This window comes from Chiloscyllium plagiosum, unplaced genomic scaffold, assembly GCF_037043375.1.
Source record: "Chiloscyllium plagiosum isolate Xiang-an unplaced genomic scaffold, Cpla_swu_hap1 HiC_scaffold_50, whole genome shotgun sequence".
NCBI classification, from domain to species: Eukaryota; Metazoa; Chordata; class Chondrichthyes; order Orectolobiformes; family Hemiscylliidae; genus Chiloscyllium; species Chiloscyllium plagiosum.
Window position 1 is genome coordinate 48,480,681 of NW_028270188.1, and position 16,434 is coordinate 48,497,114.

A 16,434-nucleotide genomic window follows, 5' to 3' on the forward strand; every position below is an offset into this window, starting at 1 on the left:
CTGGGGTACTGTACTGGTGGGGGAAACAGGTCTGTCACTGTATAACACTGGCGTACAGTACTGGTGGGGACAGGTCTGTCACTGTATAACACTGGCGTACAGTACTGGTGGGGACAGGTCTGTCCCTGTATAACACTGGGGTACAGTACTGGGTGGGGACAGGTCTGTCCCTGTATAACACTGGGGTACAGTACTGGTGGGGGACAGGTCTGTCACTGTGTAACACTGGGGTACAGTACTGGTGGGGACAGGCCAGTTGCTGTGTAACACTGGGGTGCAGTACTGGGTGGGGACAGGACTGTCACTGTATAACACTGGGGTACAGTACTGGTGGGGGACAGGTCTGTCCCTGTATAACACTGGGATACAGTACTGGGTGGGGACAGGACTGTCACTGTATAACACTGGGGTACAGTACTGGTGGGGGACAGGTCTGTCACTGTATAACACTGGGGTACAGTACTGGTGGGGGACAGGTCTGTCCCTGTATAACACTGGGGTACAGTACTGGTGGGGACAGGTCTGTCACTGTATAACACTGGGGTACAGTACTGGTGGGGACAGGTCTGTCACTGTATAACACTGGGGTACAGTACTGGTGGGGACAGGTCTGTTCCTGTATAACACTGGGGTACAGTACTGGTGGGGACAGGTCTGTCACTGTGTAACACTGGGGTACAGTACTGGTGGGGACAGGTCTGTCACTGTATAACACTGGGGTACAGTACTGGTGGGCTCAGGTCTGTCCCTGTATAACACTGGGGTACAGTACTGGTGGGGGAAACAGGTCTGTCACTGTATAACACTGGGGTACAGTACTGGTGGGGACAGGTCTGTCCCTGTATAACACTGGGGTACAGTACTGGGGGGGACAGGTCTGTCACTGTATAACACTGGGATACAGTACTGGTGGGGACAGGTCTGTCACTGTGTAACACTGGGGTGCAGTACTGGTGGGGGAAACAGGTCTGTCACTGTATAACACTGGGATACAGTACTGGGGGGGGAAACAGGTCTGTCACTGTATAACACTGGGGTACAGTACTGGGGGGGGAAACAGGTCTGTCACTGTATAACACTGGGGTACAGTACTGGTGGGGACAGGTCTGTCACTGTATAACACTGGGGTACAGTACTGGTGGGGACAGGTCTGTCCCTGTATAACACTGGGGTACAGTACTGGTGGGGACAGGTCTGTCACTGTATAACACTGGGGTACAGTACTGGTGGGGACAGGTCTGTCCCTGTATAACACTGGGGTACAGTACTGGTGGGGGAAACAGGTCTGTCACTGTATAACACTGGGGTACAGTACTGGTGGGGACAGGTCTGTCCCTGTATAACACTGGGGTACAGTACTGGTGGGGGAAACAGGTCTGTCACTGTATAACACTGGGGTACAGTACTGGTGGGGACAGGTCTGTCCCTGTATAACACTGGGGTACAGTACTGGGGGGGACAGGTCTGTCACTGTATAACACTGGGATACAGTACTGGTGGGGACAGGTCTGTCACTGTGTAACACTGGGGTGCAGTACTGGTGGGGGAAACAGGTCTGTCACTGTATAACACTGGGATACAGTACTGGGGGGGGAAACAGGTCTGTCACTGTATAACACTGGTGTACAGTACTGGTGGGGACAGGTCTGTCACTGTATAACACTGGGGTACAGTACTGGTGGGGACAGGTCTGTCCCTGTATAACACTGGGGTACAGTACTGGTGGGGACAGGTCTGTCACTGTATAACACTGGGGTACAGTACTGGTGGGGACAGGTCTGTCCCTGTATAACACTGGGGTACAGTACTGGTGGGGGAAACAGGTCTGTCACTGTATAACACTGGGGTACAGTACTGGTGGGGACAGGTCTGTCCCTGTCTAACACTGGGGTACAGTACTGGTGGGGGAAACAGGTCTGTCACTGTATAACACTGGGGTACAGTACTGGTGGGGACAGGTCTGTCCCTGTATAACACTGGGGTACAGTACTGGTGGGGACAGGCCAGTTGCTGTGTAGCACTGGGTGCACTGAGTTTGTTGATTTAGTTTGTGCTGTTGTTAGTGCCCCTGCAAGCATGGAAATCTAGAATGATGTTCTACACGGTGAGTGCTGTTTTTATCTGTGTCTGTTTCTGCATGCTAACCCCACAACAGGAAGGTTTTGATGCCATGGATCCCTTTGTCCCTGTTCAAGTGATGAACTATAGTGAGAAGGAGTTCGAGAGTTGCTATCAATATTACATCGACCGCAAGTGGATTCAGCATGAGAATGGTAAGGACCTGCAGCTGGTGGGAATATGCCAATGGGATGGATGTGGGATACCCATTTCCCAAACAAATGCCGTGTTAGGGGGATAGGGTTGGGGGAGTGGGTCTGTGTGTTCACTCGGTTGATTCTAGAGTTGAGGGGGTTGACTTCTGAGGAGAGACTGAGTAGACTGGGATTATATTGATTGGAATTTAGAACAATGGGGGATCTTATAGAAACATACAAAATGTTGAAGGGAGTAGATAAGATAGAAGGAGAAAGGATGTTTCCACTGGCGGGTGAAACTAGGACAAGAGGGCATAGCCTCAAAGTGAGGGGGAGCAGATTTAGGACTGAACGGAGAAGGAACGTCTTGACCCAGAGAGTTGTGAATCTGTGAAGTAGTTGAGGCTTCCTCAGGAAATGTTTTCAGAGCTAAGATAGATGGTGTTTTGAACCGTAAGAGAATTAAGGGTTATGGTGGGAGAGCAGGTAAGTAGAGCTGAGGCCACACAAAGATCAGCCCTGATTGACTGAGCAGGCTCAAAGGGCTAGATAGCCAACTCCTGCTCCTATTTATTATGTTCACCTCTGCACTTCCCCTCAGACTTTGCTAGGCTTGTTCTCCTCTGGGAAGTTGCTGCTATTCCCTTCCTCCTGCTGTCCCAGGAGAGAAGAAAGGGCACATCGACAGGCCATTCGGCCCAACCATTCCGTGCTCCTCACGAGCTTCCTGCTATTGTACTTCATCTACTCTATCATTCTGTTTTTCAGTCCACTCTCTGTCCCTTATCTATTTGTCCAGCTTGCCCCCTCAAAGCATTTCTGTTACTAGCGAGCCCCCCCACCCCCCATGGGACCGAGCCCCCTATTCACACACACACACACCCAACTCCCCATGGGAGCGAGTCCCCCATTCTCCCCCCAATCCCCGTGGGAGCGAGTCCCCCATTCTCCTCCCCCCCCATTCCCCGTGGGAGCGAGTCCCCCATTCTCTTTCCTCCCCCTCCCCTTCCCCCCCATTCCCCGTGGGAGCGAGTCCCCCATTTCCCCCCCCCCCAATTCGCCATGGGAGTGAGTCCACCATTCTCCCCTCACTCCCCGTGGGAGCGAGTCCCCCATTCTCCCTCCCCCCCCCCCCCATTCCCCGTGGGAGCGAGTCCCCCATTCTCTCCCCCCACATTCCCCGTGGGAGCGAGTCCCCCATTCTCTTTCCTCCCCCTCCCCTCCGCCCCCCATTCCCCGTGGGAGCGAGTCCCCCATTCCCCCCTCCCCAATTCCCCGTGGGAGCGAGTCCCCCATTCTCCCCTCACTCCCCGTGGGAGCGAGTCCCCCATTCTCCCCCCCCATTCCCCGTGGGAGCGAGTCCCCCATTCTCCCCTCACTCCCCGTGGGAGCGAGTCCCCCATTCTCCCCCCCCATTCCCCGTGGGAGCGAGTCCCCCATTCTCCCCCCCATTCCCTCGGTGAAGATATTTCCCCTGAAATCCTAACTAGATTTCTTCCTGACTGTGAAATATTGACAGGTTCTTTGGTCCTTGGCAAGTGGAAGCATCTCTCCATCTACATTGTCCAAAACCATTCCTCATTCACAAGACCGCCATTAGGTCAACTCCTGTCTTGTTTATCTGCCAGTTTCTCCTTCCCTGGTGTGTATAAGCTGACAGTTCATGTATTAGTTTCCGTTTATTTAGAGGACATGACTGTTCGGGCTGGGCCAGTATTTATTGCCCATTCTTGGTTTCCCCTTATGAAGTTGGTAGTGAGCTATGGTTTGAAGGGATGGGTATCATCCTTTGAAATTTTATTTTTTTCCCTCAGCAATGCCCGAAGCTGCAGACCAGGTGTTTGGTGTGCGGTTTAATTGACAAGGTATGTGGTTTCAGGAGACCCGAGCAACAGGTCACCTTTCTGCTTCGTGTGAACAGATACCACAGAGAGAAAAACCTGGAATTTGAAACACCAGGAGGGAAAAAGACATAACTCCTGACCGAGCTGCCTCTGAGGGGTTGTCATAGCCTGGCTGCAGTGTGTAGTGACCTTGCCCAGCACACAGCCAGCTCCTGCACTCGCGATGCTGCTGTTTAACCCAGTCTCTCTCCTCTTGTCTCTCTGTGCAGCTTATACAGAAGAAGGGAAGAAGGAACTGATCTTCCTCTGCAACTACAACCCGAACACGTTCGAGAGGATCTGCAGCTCCCTCTGAGCCACTCGCGTCTGAAGCACTGCCTCTTTTAACAAAGGAAAGATCTCCTGAGCAACATCTCATTCTCGGGCTCACGTTACCCTCTCCCTCCTCTCCGACCCCGCTGTCGCCCTCTAACCCTGGTCCGTACCTCCGTGAGTGGTCTGTGGAAGCCCCAAGAACTGGGCTGGATATTTACCCAAACCTCACGCCCCTGAGCTTTCAGGCAGCTGCTGCCGATGCTGGCCACTAAGGTCTGCTTTGTCATTCGTGTCTCCGCACAACTGCCTCAGCTCAGGAACCCGTATCACTCCCTGCACAAACCTTTCTGTGATTTGAAAGCGGAGATATCCGAACATTGGGGCTGCTGGCCTAAAGATTATGCCCTGACCCTTCACCTTCCTCCACTGATAGTGTCCACTCAGTTTCTAATTTCTGTTGTTTGTATTCCAATTGAACTGAGTGCAGAAATCCCATGTAGACATATGTGGGACCAGCACTGAGTATGAACCTTCAACTGGAGCATCACATTCAAGACATTTGGATTGGAACTTTAAGTCTCTTCCATATAATGTCATTGCATGCACCATTTGCGTCTATTTTAATTCATATCCAACTCCAATTAAAAGCAGTACTCAGTGTTTTTATTTCTATTCTGTGTTTTGGTGTAATTCGACACATTAGGAAACCCAAAGTACTCCTGAGGTCCACGTACCATCGCTAGGTGAGTCACAAAGGCCAGCAGCTGTCTTTCTCATGTGGATCCATTGTGCTCTGTCTTCCCTTGTCTTTGGGAAGGGTGAGGTGGCACCTGAGCCTGCAAGCCAGTGATGTGAGGTGCCTTTTGGGTATAGGTGGGTGGGCACATACCAGCTAGGAGTGGACCATTTGGAGCCATACAGCACAGGCACAGAGCCATTGATCCAACCAGTCCATGTCGACCACAATCCCAAACCAAACTAGTCCGATCTACCTGCACTTGCCCCATATCCCTCCAAACCTTTCTTCTTCATGTACCTACCAAAATGTCTTTTAAAAGTTGTAACTATAGCCGTATACATCACTTCCTCTGGAAGTTCATTCCACACACAAACCACTGTGAGAATCCATTTAGAATTGTGGTGGGGTCTGCTCCAATGGGATACAATTTGGGGGTGTTTTAAAAAATTCTCAAGGTCAGGTTCGTAGGAGAGTAGTCTGACACAGAACAAACGACCAAGAGGCGAGTCTGCTAGAATATGGGCATTTTATTCCCCGCAGCGTCGCCACAACGGGTCTGGCTTATACTCACTCTACATGTTACCAAAACTGGGAGCCGTCAGTTCTCGTAGAGCGGTTGCCAACAACCCACGCTCGGCGGTTAAACGTAACCCCGGAGCAGACTCACCAAACTGGAGACTTTTCCAGCTGATATACTCTTTTCCAGATATAAACATTCATGTGAACAGCAGAGCAAGGCTAAAAAACACATTCCATTCTGGTTACATACAGATAAGAAGATTCACACGGGACTAAGCAACACCTCCATTCCGGTTAGATTCACACATGTATTGGGACATAATTTTTAACCGTTTCACCACATTCCACTGCTTGGAATTTTACACCACATTCCACTGCTTGGCCCAATACATGTGTTACATTATGATTCACACATGTATTGGGACATAATTTTACACCACATTCCACTGCTTGGCCCAATACATGTGTTACATTATGCTTAATTCAGTTCAATTCGTTTCAGTTAATTTCAGTTCAGTCAATTCAGTGTAATTCAATTCAGCTCAGTTCAGGTCTGTTCAGTTCAATTCAATTGTGTTCAATTCAGTTCCGTCCATTTCAATTCAATTTAGCTCAGTTCCATTTTGTTCCGTTCAATTAGATTCACTTCAGTTCCACTCAGTTCAGTTCAGTTCAATCCCATTCAATTCTGTTAACTCCGCTTCAGCTTTTTGGACATGCCCACATCCTCCGCTGTACCCCAGGCAAGGGGTTCTTCGGCAGGACTGGGATCCTTTCTCAAACAAACTGCCACGTACATGCCCACATCCATGCCATCCCGGGACGGTCGGGACCTCCACAGTTTGTTCTTCTGGTTTCTTAGTCTTTTTCCAAAACATTGTTCTGTATCAAAATCTCTCCTCAATTGCGATTGACCCTGCTCGACTACGCCAAATGTTTTAAAAAATTCTCAAGGTCAGGTTCGTAGGAGAGTAGTCTGACACAGAACAAACGACCAAGAGGCGAGTCTGCTAGAATATGGGCATTTTATTCCCCGCAGCGTCGCCACAACGGGTCTGGCTTATACTCACTCTACATGTTACCAAAACTGGGAGCCGTCAGTTCTCGTAGAGCGGTTGCCAACAACCCACGCTCGGCGGTTAAACGTAACCCCGGAGCAGACTCACCGAACTGGAGACTTTTCCAGCTGATATACTCTTTTCCAGATATAAACATTCATGTGAACAGCAGAGCAAGGCTAAAAAACACATTCCATTCTGGTTACATACAGATAAGAAGATTCACACGGGACTAAGCAACACCTCCATTCCGGTTAGATTCACACATGTATTGGGACATAATTTTTAACCGTTTCACCACATTCCACTGCTTGGAATTTTACACCACAGGGGGTGACCTTGTTTAGCCCTGTATAATCAATGGTGAGCCTGTAGCTCCCATCAGGCTTTATTACTGGCCATGTTGGGGAATTGGTAGTACTTCTGGTTTCTCTCAGGATTCCCTGTCTCACTTGTCCTTTCACTATCTCCACAACGGCTTCTGATTCAGGCTTGTTTGGGTGCTGCTGGTGGGGTTTATGCTCCAGTCTGGGCACCATTACAGGGTCTATCTCGACTAAACCCGTGCTCATGCCTCAGGGACGGAGGTGCAGATGGCTCTGAATACCCCCCTTTTCAAGGTTCCAGTCCCTACTGGTGGCTGTAACCACTTTAATAGGCTCGAGGTGACTTGTTAGTTCCCCAATCTCGGTCTTTTTGACCGTCCTGTTTTGGTCAGATCAATTTTCCTTTTGCACAGTCAATCAAGACTTCATATTCCTTCTTGAGATTGTTACCCATTATGGTGCCTTCATTATTTTGGCACACATAAAATCTCATAGGGATCTGTATATTATTGATTTCCAGGAGGATTGTCTCGCTTAAGTAAGCGGGTGTCTTATCCCCTCCTATCCCGGTACGGTGAATCATTTTATTTCTGTGGGTGATAGATAGAGCCACTCCTGTGTCTACCACTGTCAGACACTTTCTACCTTCAACTACTGCGGACGTGTAAATTCTCCCCTCTCCCTTATCCTTACGAATGGGGGCAGTTGGTTTTCAGCTCTATGGACTTTGGGAATCCCACGGTTCTGTGGTGTTTCGGGTGTTGTTTATGGTTTCCCAGCACACTGCCTGTGTATGACTTGCTGTATTGCAGTAGCTGCAGAACTTTATGCTGTTCCTTGTCCTATTCTCTGCCTGTGGGGCCCGACAGTCTCTGGCAAAGTGTCCCTGTCGGCCACAGTTGTGACAAGATAGTTTGGTTCTTCCTTCAACTCCGTTCCGGTAGGCTGCTCTGTCGGGTTTTCATTGTGGGAGCTTCTGCCTCCTGCACTCCGCTAGGCCACTGTACCAGGTCATCATCATTTTGTGATATTATTACTCCCATTTTCAGGATGGATTGGGCGCTAGAGAGCCCGATTCTAAAAGCCTGAATGAATGAATGCCTGGTCCCCATAATCTGGGTTTGCTTGTCCTGGGCATGCCTGGTATGCCCTAAATAATTGTCCCCCATACTCGAGAGGCTCCTTCCCCTTTAAACTGTATAGTAGTCGTGATTTTGTTCCAGTTCATTTCCTAGCACCCTCTGGATCTCTTTAAAATGGGTGAAGGGCGCCTGCCGGGCATCTATCTCAGCTGTAAGGGTGATGGCACGTGTCCACCGTCCTCCCCCATAGTTTCGGGCTGCTCTGGTATTAGGTCCGCCTGCTACCTGTCTCCACTTGTCCGCTGGGCAGTCTGCCTCAGGTATAGTTGGTGCCCTACCCATACACTATCCAGCTCTTCCCAGAACCTCGTGTTTGCGCTCTGGGGCTGTAATTTGCCCAGGGAGGCCATAATCTGTTGCCTTTCCCCTGGGGTTTATAGTTTGCTTTTGGCTGCAATTCTGTCCCCATTCTAGTGACTGGCACTAGATTATATCCTTGCACTTGCTGCTCTGCTGAGGGAGCAGTTGGTCCCTGCTGGACGGTTTCGTAGGAGGGGAGAGAATCAATCTCCTTTTCCTCTTTTACTTTTTCTAATCTTTGCTCTAGCTCCTTTATCCTGTCCTCCAGCTCCTCAATTTGTTCTTGTCCTTTTCTCCACCTGCTTGTTCAATTAGGCCTGCTAACTGGTGCACTAACATTACCCCGACCTTTTTAGTTTTATTTTGTTTTTCTTTGTCAATCCAATTCCACTTCTGTACTAATGTCTGGGATGGGGGTCCCAACATACTAGCTGTATCGGTTCTGTCAGCGCTAGTCTGTCTGTCTTGTATTTCTCAATAAGGGAATCTGCAGTATCCCCTTTAAAATTCTGATCTGCTATCTCACAGATTGTGTACCCCCCGGATACCACCAACAGTAAAATGTACCTAATCCAGTGGGGACTTCTCTACCCCCTGGCCACTAATACTGTCCCAGCACCGTCCCTATGGCTGTAGCAGCCTCCTAGCAAGGTGTGATCTCTACCAGTGGGACTTCTCTACCCTCCCGGCCACCAGTATTAGTCGGTACCTACCGGTTGGCTGGGAATGCTGGCTCAATAGGGTGTGCTCTCTACCGGGACTCCTCTACCCACCCGGCCACCTCTACTGACCCAACACCTCCCGATAGGCCCAGAAACCTACCTCTAGCCTGGTGTGCTCTCTACCGGTGGGACTCTTTACCCTCCTGGCCACCGCTACTATTCAAGCTCTGTTGTTCTACTATGGACTGACAGGGTATCACGGTTACTCACAGTGTCCACGCTCCCTACCTCGGTAACCTGGCTCTTGGTCAAAGTGATCAGCTCCTCTTCCTCACCACTTCAATTTAAAACACAATAACAGCACCCAACCTTTGACTAGGCTCTAAGTGGACGCTGCGTTGCTTGCCCCGACAGAATTCAACATCACCCAACTTTGCCATCTGTGCTTCACAACTCCTAGTGCCCTGGGCACCTCAGTTCCCAATCTTCTTAGGGATGGGTAGGGCAACCCCTCTTAACAACCAGTTTAGGGCAGGGTTTTTGAGACGGCAACACCTTGTCCTCTGGTCATTTCAGCACAAGCAACTGCTTGTCACACCAGTTAGTACACTCGCCCACTTACAGTCCACAGGCATGCTCTTACACTCAACTCAGCACTGTAGTGCAAGTTACACGTTACAATGGTATGTCCTTTTAAACTGTGTCCTTGGCCCGGTCTGACTCTTCCTGGTTGCAGATTCAAAATGTCCTTTGACCAGAACACCAGCAATAGGAGAACCTGTTCACAGCACCAATGTTGTGGGGAAAATCACCAGTCTCAGAGTCAGAAGCGGGATCTAACGATAGAGTGTATTGTACAAAGAAACCAGAGCTCCAGAGAGAGAGAGAGAGATGTCCAGCAGCATGGCTGTCAGCCTTCTCTGTCACCTGTCATGATATTTTATACATTTCATGGTATAATGGTCCAGATATTGAGTCTTTGTTTGTACAGCATGGTTTGTTTACAGAAAACATTACAGAATCATTCAGTTTCAGAGGGGTGTTACAGAGTCATTGTCACTCTCAGAGGGGTGTTATAGAGTCATTGTCAGTCTCGGAGGGATGTTATAGTCATTGTCAGTCTCGGAGGGGTGTTATAGAGTCATTGTCAGTCTCGGAGGGATGTTATAGTCATTGTCAGTCTCGGAGGGGTGTTATAGAGTCATTGTCAGTCCCAGAGGGATGTTACAGAGTCATTGTCAGTCTCAGAGGGGTGTTACAGAGTCATTGTCAGTCTCGGAGGGATGTTATAGTCATTGTCAGTCTCGGAGGGGTGTTACAGAGTCATTGTCAGTCTCACAGGGATGTTACAGAGTCATTGTCAGTCTCAGAGGGATGTTACAGAGTCATTGTCAGTCTCAGAGGGATGTTACAGAGTCATTGTCAGTCTCAGAGGGATGTTACAGAGTCATTGTCAGTCTCGGAGGGATGTTACAGAGTCATTGTCAGTCTCACAGGGATGTTACAGAGTAATTGTTAGTCTCAGAGGGGTGTTACAGAGTAATTGTTAGTCTCACAGGGATGTTACAGAGTCATTGTCAGTCTCACAGGGATGTTACAGAGTCATTGTCAGTCTCGGAGGGATGTTACAGAGTCATTGTCAGTCTCGGAGGGATGTTACAGAGTCATTGTCAGTCTCGGAGGGATGTTACAGAGTCATTGTCAGTCTCGGAGGGGTGTTACAGAGTCATTGTCAGTCTCACAGGGATGTTACAGAGTCATTGTCAGTCTCACAGGGATGTTACAGAGTCCTTGTCAGTCTCAGAGCGGTGTTACAGAGTCATTGTCAGTCTCGGAGGGGTGTTACAGAGTCATTGTCAGTCTCACAGGGATGTAATAGAGTCATTGTCAGTCTCGGAGGGGTGTAACAGAGTCATTGTCAGTCTCAGAGGGATGTTACAGAGTCATTGTCAGTCTCACAGGGATGTAACAGAGTCATTGTCAGTCTCGGAGGGGTGTAACAGAGTCATTGTCAGTCTCAGAGGGATGTTACAGAGTCATTGTCAGTCTCACAGGGATGTTACAGAGTCATTGTCAGTCTCACAGGGATGTTACAGAGTCATTGTCAGTCTCACAGGGGTGTTACAGAGTCATTGTCAGTCTCACAGGGGTGTTACAGAGTCATTGTCAGTCTCACAGGGATGTAACAGAGTCATTGTCAGTCTCAGAGGGGTGTTACAGTCATTGTCAGTTTCAGCAGCTACACGGAAGTCCATTGCTGCAGTAATTTGTCGTGACCGTTCTTCCTGAGAGGGAAGATCGTTTTACATTCCTGCAGATCTAGGGTATTAACACTTGTATACAAGCAGTCTCAGGTAGTTAACATTTCCATTGAAGGTGGTGGCTGGATTCAGAAACTTTGGCAGACAGTCGACGTTATTAATGTGTATTCTCTCCCCCACCCACCTTAAACTAATCTATATTCTGTGTCTATTGTGTTGGTGTCCTGTTGCCTCAGGCAGTATCTGGATATGCTTCACTGTACTTTTCAAAGTAATGGCTCAGCGGCAATCTTGTGTGCTAAGTGACCAACGTATGATTCAGTGGCCATCTTGTGTCTGTGTGTCCCGTGTCAGCATGCCCCGTGTCAACTCCCACTTCATGCTCTATCCTCCTATTCCTGCCCTCACTAGCTTGTAGCACTGGTAGTAATCCAGGTATTACTATTCTCGAGAACCTCCTTTTTAAAATTCCTGCCTAACTCTCTGTATTCTCCCTTCAGAATCTCAACCTTTTCCCTTCCTTTGTCATTAGTTCCAATGTGTACAATGACTTCCAGCGGGCCCCTCTTCCCCCTTGAGATCATTCTGCACCCTCTCTGAGACATCCTTGAATCTGGCACCTGGAAAGCAATACATCATTCTGATATTTCACTGTTGGCCACAGAAACGTCTGTCTGTGCTTCGGACTAGAGGGTCTCCTAACATAATCGACCTCTTGGAACCTGACGTACCCCTCATTGCAATAGGGCCAGTCTCAGTACCAAAAACTTGGCTGTACGTGCTACATTCCCCTGAGTGTCCATCACCCCCTACATTTTCCAGAACAGCATACTTGTTTGAAATGGGGATAGCCACAGTAGGCATTACCTTTCCTGGAGTTAACCCATATCTGTGACTGTATCCCTTCCTAAAACTGCCATTCTTCACACCCACAACTCTTGTAAATTCCTCATTGCCTCTAACTGTTGCTCCAACCATTCCATTCGATCTGATAGGATTCGCAGCCAACGACTTTTAATCCTCAGTAACAGTAAACTCTCCCTAAACTCCCACATCCAACAAGAAGAGCATATCCAAGGGCCATTTTTGCTTCTTCCAATCTGCACAGCCAGAAAATAGCACCATCTTATTCATCTGCAAACAGGCTAATTTAATACTTAGAGGTTACATTTTTAAGTTTAATCAAGAGACATATCTCAATAAAACATATAATCAAGAAAGAACCCACTCTAATCACAACTATGGGCGGCACGGTGGCACAGTGGTTAGCACTGCTGCCTCACAGCGCCAGAGACCCGGGTTCAATTCCTGCCTCAGGCGACTGATTGTGTGGAGTTTGCACATTCTCCCCGTGTCTGCGTGGGTTTCCTCCCACAGTCCAAAGATGTGCAGGTCAGGTGAATTGGCCATGCTAAATTGCCCGTAGTGTTAGGTAATAAGGGGTAAATGTAGGGGTATGGGTGGGTTGCGCTTCGGCGGGTCGGTGTGGACTTGTTGGGCCGAAGGGCCTGTTTCCACACTGTAATGTAATCTAATCTAATCTAAAAAATCTAAATCTAAACTTCACACTTACAGCAAGGCCCCAAGGCAACACTTAAAACTATTCACTTATCTGTCTCTGTGCTGTGACCTCTCTCAAACAGGTTCCTCCAAGATTAGTTGTGAATTTCACTGTTTGTTAATTTTCCTGGATGCACTCTGATGTCCAGCGATACATGAATTCAACAGTAAAGGCAGTAACTGCACAGGTTCACTGCTGTGTCAGTTAGCGGTGTGGGTTTCTTCCCTCTCTCCTGCACTAACATGACCGTGTGCTTCCTTTGTCTGTTCTTCTCCCCTTTTAATCTGCTGTTGTTTTGACTTTTTTTCTCTCCAAAATTCCAAAACAATGCAACAGCATATAAAAGTGATTGCTGCTCCTGGAATTTGAGGAAATCACATCCAACACCTAAAATATCTCAAAAAAGGAGCAGCCTGTTACAGCCAGAAATTTTTCAAAGGTTTTTTACTCACTTTACAAATCCTCCAGCACTTTGTTTTGTGGCAGATTTCCAGCAGCCAGACTTCTTTGTTCTTATCTTAGAGGTTGAGTAGTTTGGACCTGTACTGATTTCACAGAGTCACTATCCTGTTGAAGCAGGCCATTCAGCCCATTGAGTCCACATGGACCCTCCAAACAGCATCCCACCCAGACCCACTCTCTCCCTACAACTCTGCATTCCCCATGGCCTACCACCCTAACCTGCACAACCCTGGGTACTATGGGACAATTTCCCATGGCCATTCCACCCTAACCTGCACATCCCTGGGCACTATGGGACAATTTCCCATGGCCAATCCACCCTAACCTGCACATCCCTGGGCACTATGGGACAATTTCCCATGGCCAATCCACCCTAACCTGCACATCCCTGGGCACTATGGGACAATTTCCCATGGCCAACCCACCCTAACCTGCACATCCCTGGGCACTATGGGACAATTTCCCCCGGCAATCCACCCTAACCCGCACATCGCTGGGCACTATGGGACAATTTCCCATGGCCAATCCACCCTAACCTGCACATCCCTGGGCACTATGGGACAATTTCCCATGGCCAATCCACCCTAACCTGCACATCCCTGGGCACTATAGGACAATTTCCCCCGGCAATTCACCCTAACCTGCACAACCCTGGACACTATGGGACAATTTCCCATGGCCAATCCACCCTAACCTGCACATCCCTGGGCACTATGGGACAATTTCCCCCGGCAATCCACCCTAACCTGCACATCCCTGAACACTATGGGACAATTTCCCATGGAGAATCCACCCTAACCTGCACAACCCTGGACACTATGGAACAATTTCCCATGGACAATCCACCCTAACCTGCACATCCCTGGGCACTATGGGACAATTTCCCATGGCCAATCCACCCTAACCTGCACATCCCTGGGCACTATGGGACAATTTCCCATGGCTAATCCACCCTAACCTGCACATTCCTGGGCACTATGGGACAATTTCCCATGCTCAATCCACCCTAACCTGCATATCCCTGGACACTACAGGGCAATTTAGCATGGCCAATGCATCCTAACCTGCACATCTTTAGATTTTGAGAGGAAACCAGTGGACCTGGGGGAAACCCACACTGACACAGGCAGAATGTCCAAACTCCACATAGACTAGTGCCCGAGGCTGGAATGAAACCTGGGTACCTGGTGTTGTGAGGCAGCAGCACTTAGCGCTGTGCTGCCCTAGTTTAGTTTTGAAGAATGAGGGGTAACCTTTTTAAAATGTGTGTGATTCTTGGGTGAAATAAAACAAAGATCTGAAACAGAGATTAGAATTGCTGCAGAAACTCAGCAGGTCTGGCAGCATCTGTGGAGAGAAAATAGACTTGACGTTTTGAATCCAGTGACCCTTTAAAAGATTCTTGGGTGACTTGACAGATGAATGTTGAAAGATAGTTGTGGGAGAATCTAGGACCAGAGGGCAATATCTCAAATTAAGCAGTGATGTATTTAAGACAGATGAGGAATTCTAGACGTTATCAAACCTTTGGAATTGATACTGCTGAGGCTGGGTCATTTAAGTGTATTCAAGAGTGAGCCAGATTTTAATCAGTCAGGGAGTTTTGGGGAAAAGGCAGGAAGACTCAAGGGGCTGAATGGCCGACTTTTCACATGTCTCAGGGGTTTAGCTGACTGTTGATAGCTGCCTGAGGCACTGGCTGTACAAGATATTCAGTCCGTGTTCTCAGCTGTCAGTAAAGGCCTGAGAGAGACGACACACGGTTAAAAACCAGCCGTCCAGCCAACTGAGCTATAACCCATCACCCTCCCCAGGCTGGCCGGCGGAACCTTGTGCGTGGAGCCTCTGTTTTCCCTCGGGCGGCCCGGACCTGTTTCGCTGCGACACGGGGAGGGAGCCGTTAGACGCTGGCGGCGCGAGGAGGGGCACGCGCTGCGCCTCCTCAACCCAACTTGGTGAGGTCGAGGGGGCGGCTCCCCCCCACCACACGCACACGCGCGTCGGGACGGAGGGGAGCCAATCGGCGGGCGAGGGAGGCGTGACTGGCGTGCGGCCGGGCCAATGGGGTGGCGGTGAGGTCGGCCGCCGCGGTAGGTTGTTGTTGCGGCGGTGGCGGTTGAGGAGGAGGAGGATGGGGAACGCGAGCCGGGAGGTGGTGACTCTCCAGCTCGGGCACTACAGCAACTTCGTGGGCACTCACTGGTGGAACCTGCAGGTCGGCCGCTACCCGGGGGAGGGGGATTGGTGTGTAGGGCATAGGGAGGCTGAGAGGGTTGGGATGATGGGGGAGGGGGGGCGCGATGGGGTGTGGGGGGTGAGGGGGGCGCGATGGGGTGTGGGGGGGGTGGGGTGAGGGGGGCGCGATGGGGAGTGGGGGCGCGATGGGGTGAGGGGGGTGAGGGGGCGCGATGGGGTGAGGGGGGTGAGGGGGCGCGATGGGGTGTGGGGGGGGGTGGGGTGAGGGGGGCGCGATGGCGTGTGGGGGGTGAGGGGGCGCGATGGGTTGAGGGGGGTGAGGGGGGCGCGATGGGTTGAGGGGGGCGCGATGGGGTGTGGGGGGTGAGGGGGCGCGATGGGGTGAGGGGGGTGAGGGGGCGCGATGGGGTGTGGGGGGGGGTGGGGTGAGGGGGGCGCGATGGCGTGTGGGGGGTGAGGGGGCGCGATGGGTTGAGGGGGGCGCGATGGGGTGTGGGGGGTGAGGGGGCGCGATGGGGTGTGGGGGGTGAGGGGGCGCGATGGGGTGTGGGGGGTGAGGGGGCGCGATGGGGTGAGGGGGGCGCGATGGGGTGTGGGGGGTGAGGGGGCGCGATGGGGTGAGGGGGGTGAGGGGGCGCGATGGGGTGAGGGGGGTGAGGGGGCGCGATGGGGTGAGGGGGGTGAGGGGGCGCGATGGGGTGTGGGGGGGGGTGGGGTGAGGGGGGCGCGATGGCGTGTGGGGGGTGAGGGGGCGCGATGGGTTGAGGGGGGCGCGATGGGGTGTGGGGGGTGAG

At 50.6% G+C, this 16,434-nt stretch overlaps 2 protein-coding genes across 4 annotated transcripts in view; both read left to right on the top strand.

The window, feature by feature from the left end:
- Positions 1-5,074, top strand: part of dap3 (death associated protein 3) — a 56,848-nt gene extending 51,774 nt beyond the window's left edge. For all 3 annotated transcript variants that reach the window (XM_087985164.1, XM_043684011.2, XM_043684012.2), the window contains exons 12-13: positions 2,156-2,273; positions 4,369-5,074. In XM_087985164.1, the coding sequence (XP_087841290.1) occupies positions 2,156-2,273; positions 4,369-4,454 (204 nt within the window). In that variant the 3' untranslated portion in view covers positions 4,455-5,074. The remainder of the gene's footprint in view (positions 1-2,155; positions 2,274-4,368) is intronic.
- A 10,461-nt stretch (positions 5,075-15,535) lies between these two features.
- msto1 (misato mitochondrial distribution and morphology regulator 1) overlaps positions 15,536-16,434 on the top strand; it is a 34,659-nt gene continuing 33,760 nt past the window's right edge. The window contains exon 1 of the mRNA XM_043684010.2: positions 15,536-15,659. Coding sequence (XP_043539945.2) covers positions 15,576-15,659 — 84 coding nt within the window. The 5' untranslated portion in view covers positions 15,536-15,575. The remainder of the gene's footprint in view (positions 15,660-16,434) is intronic.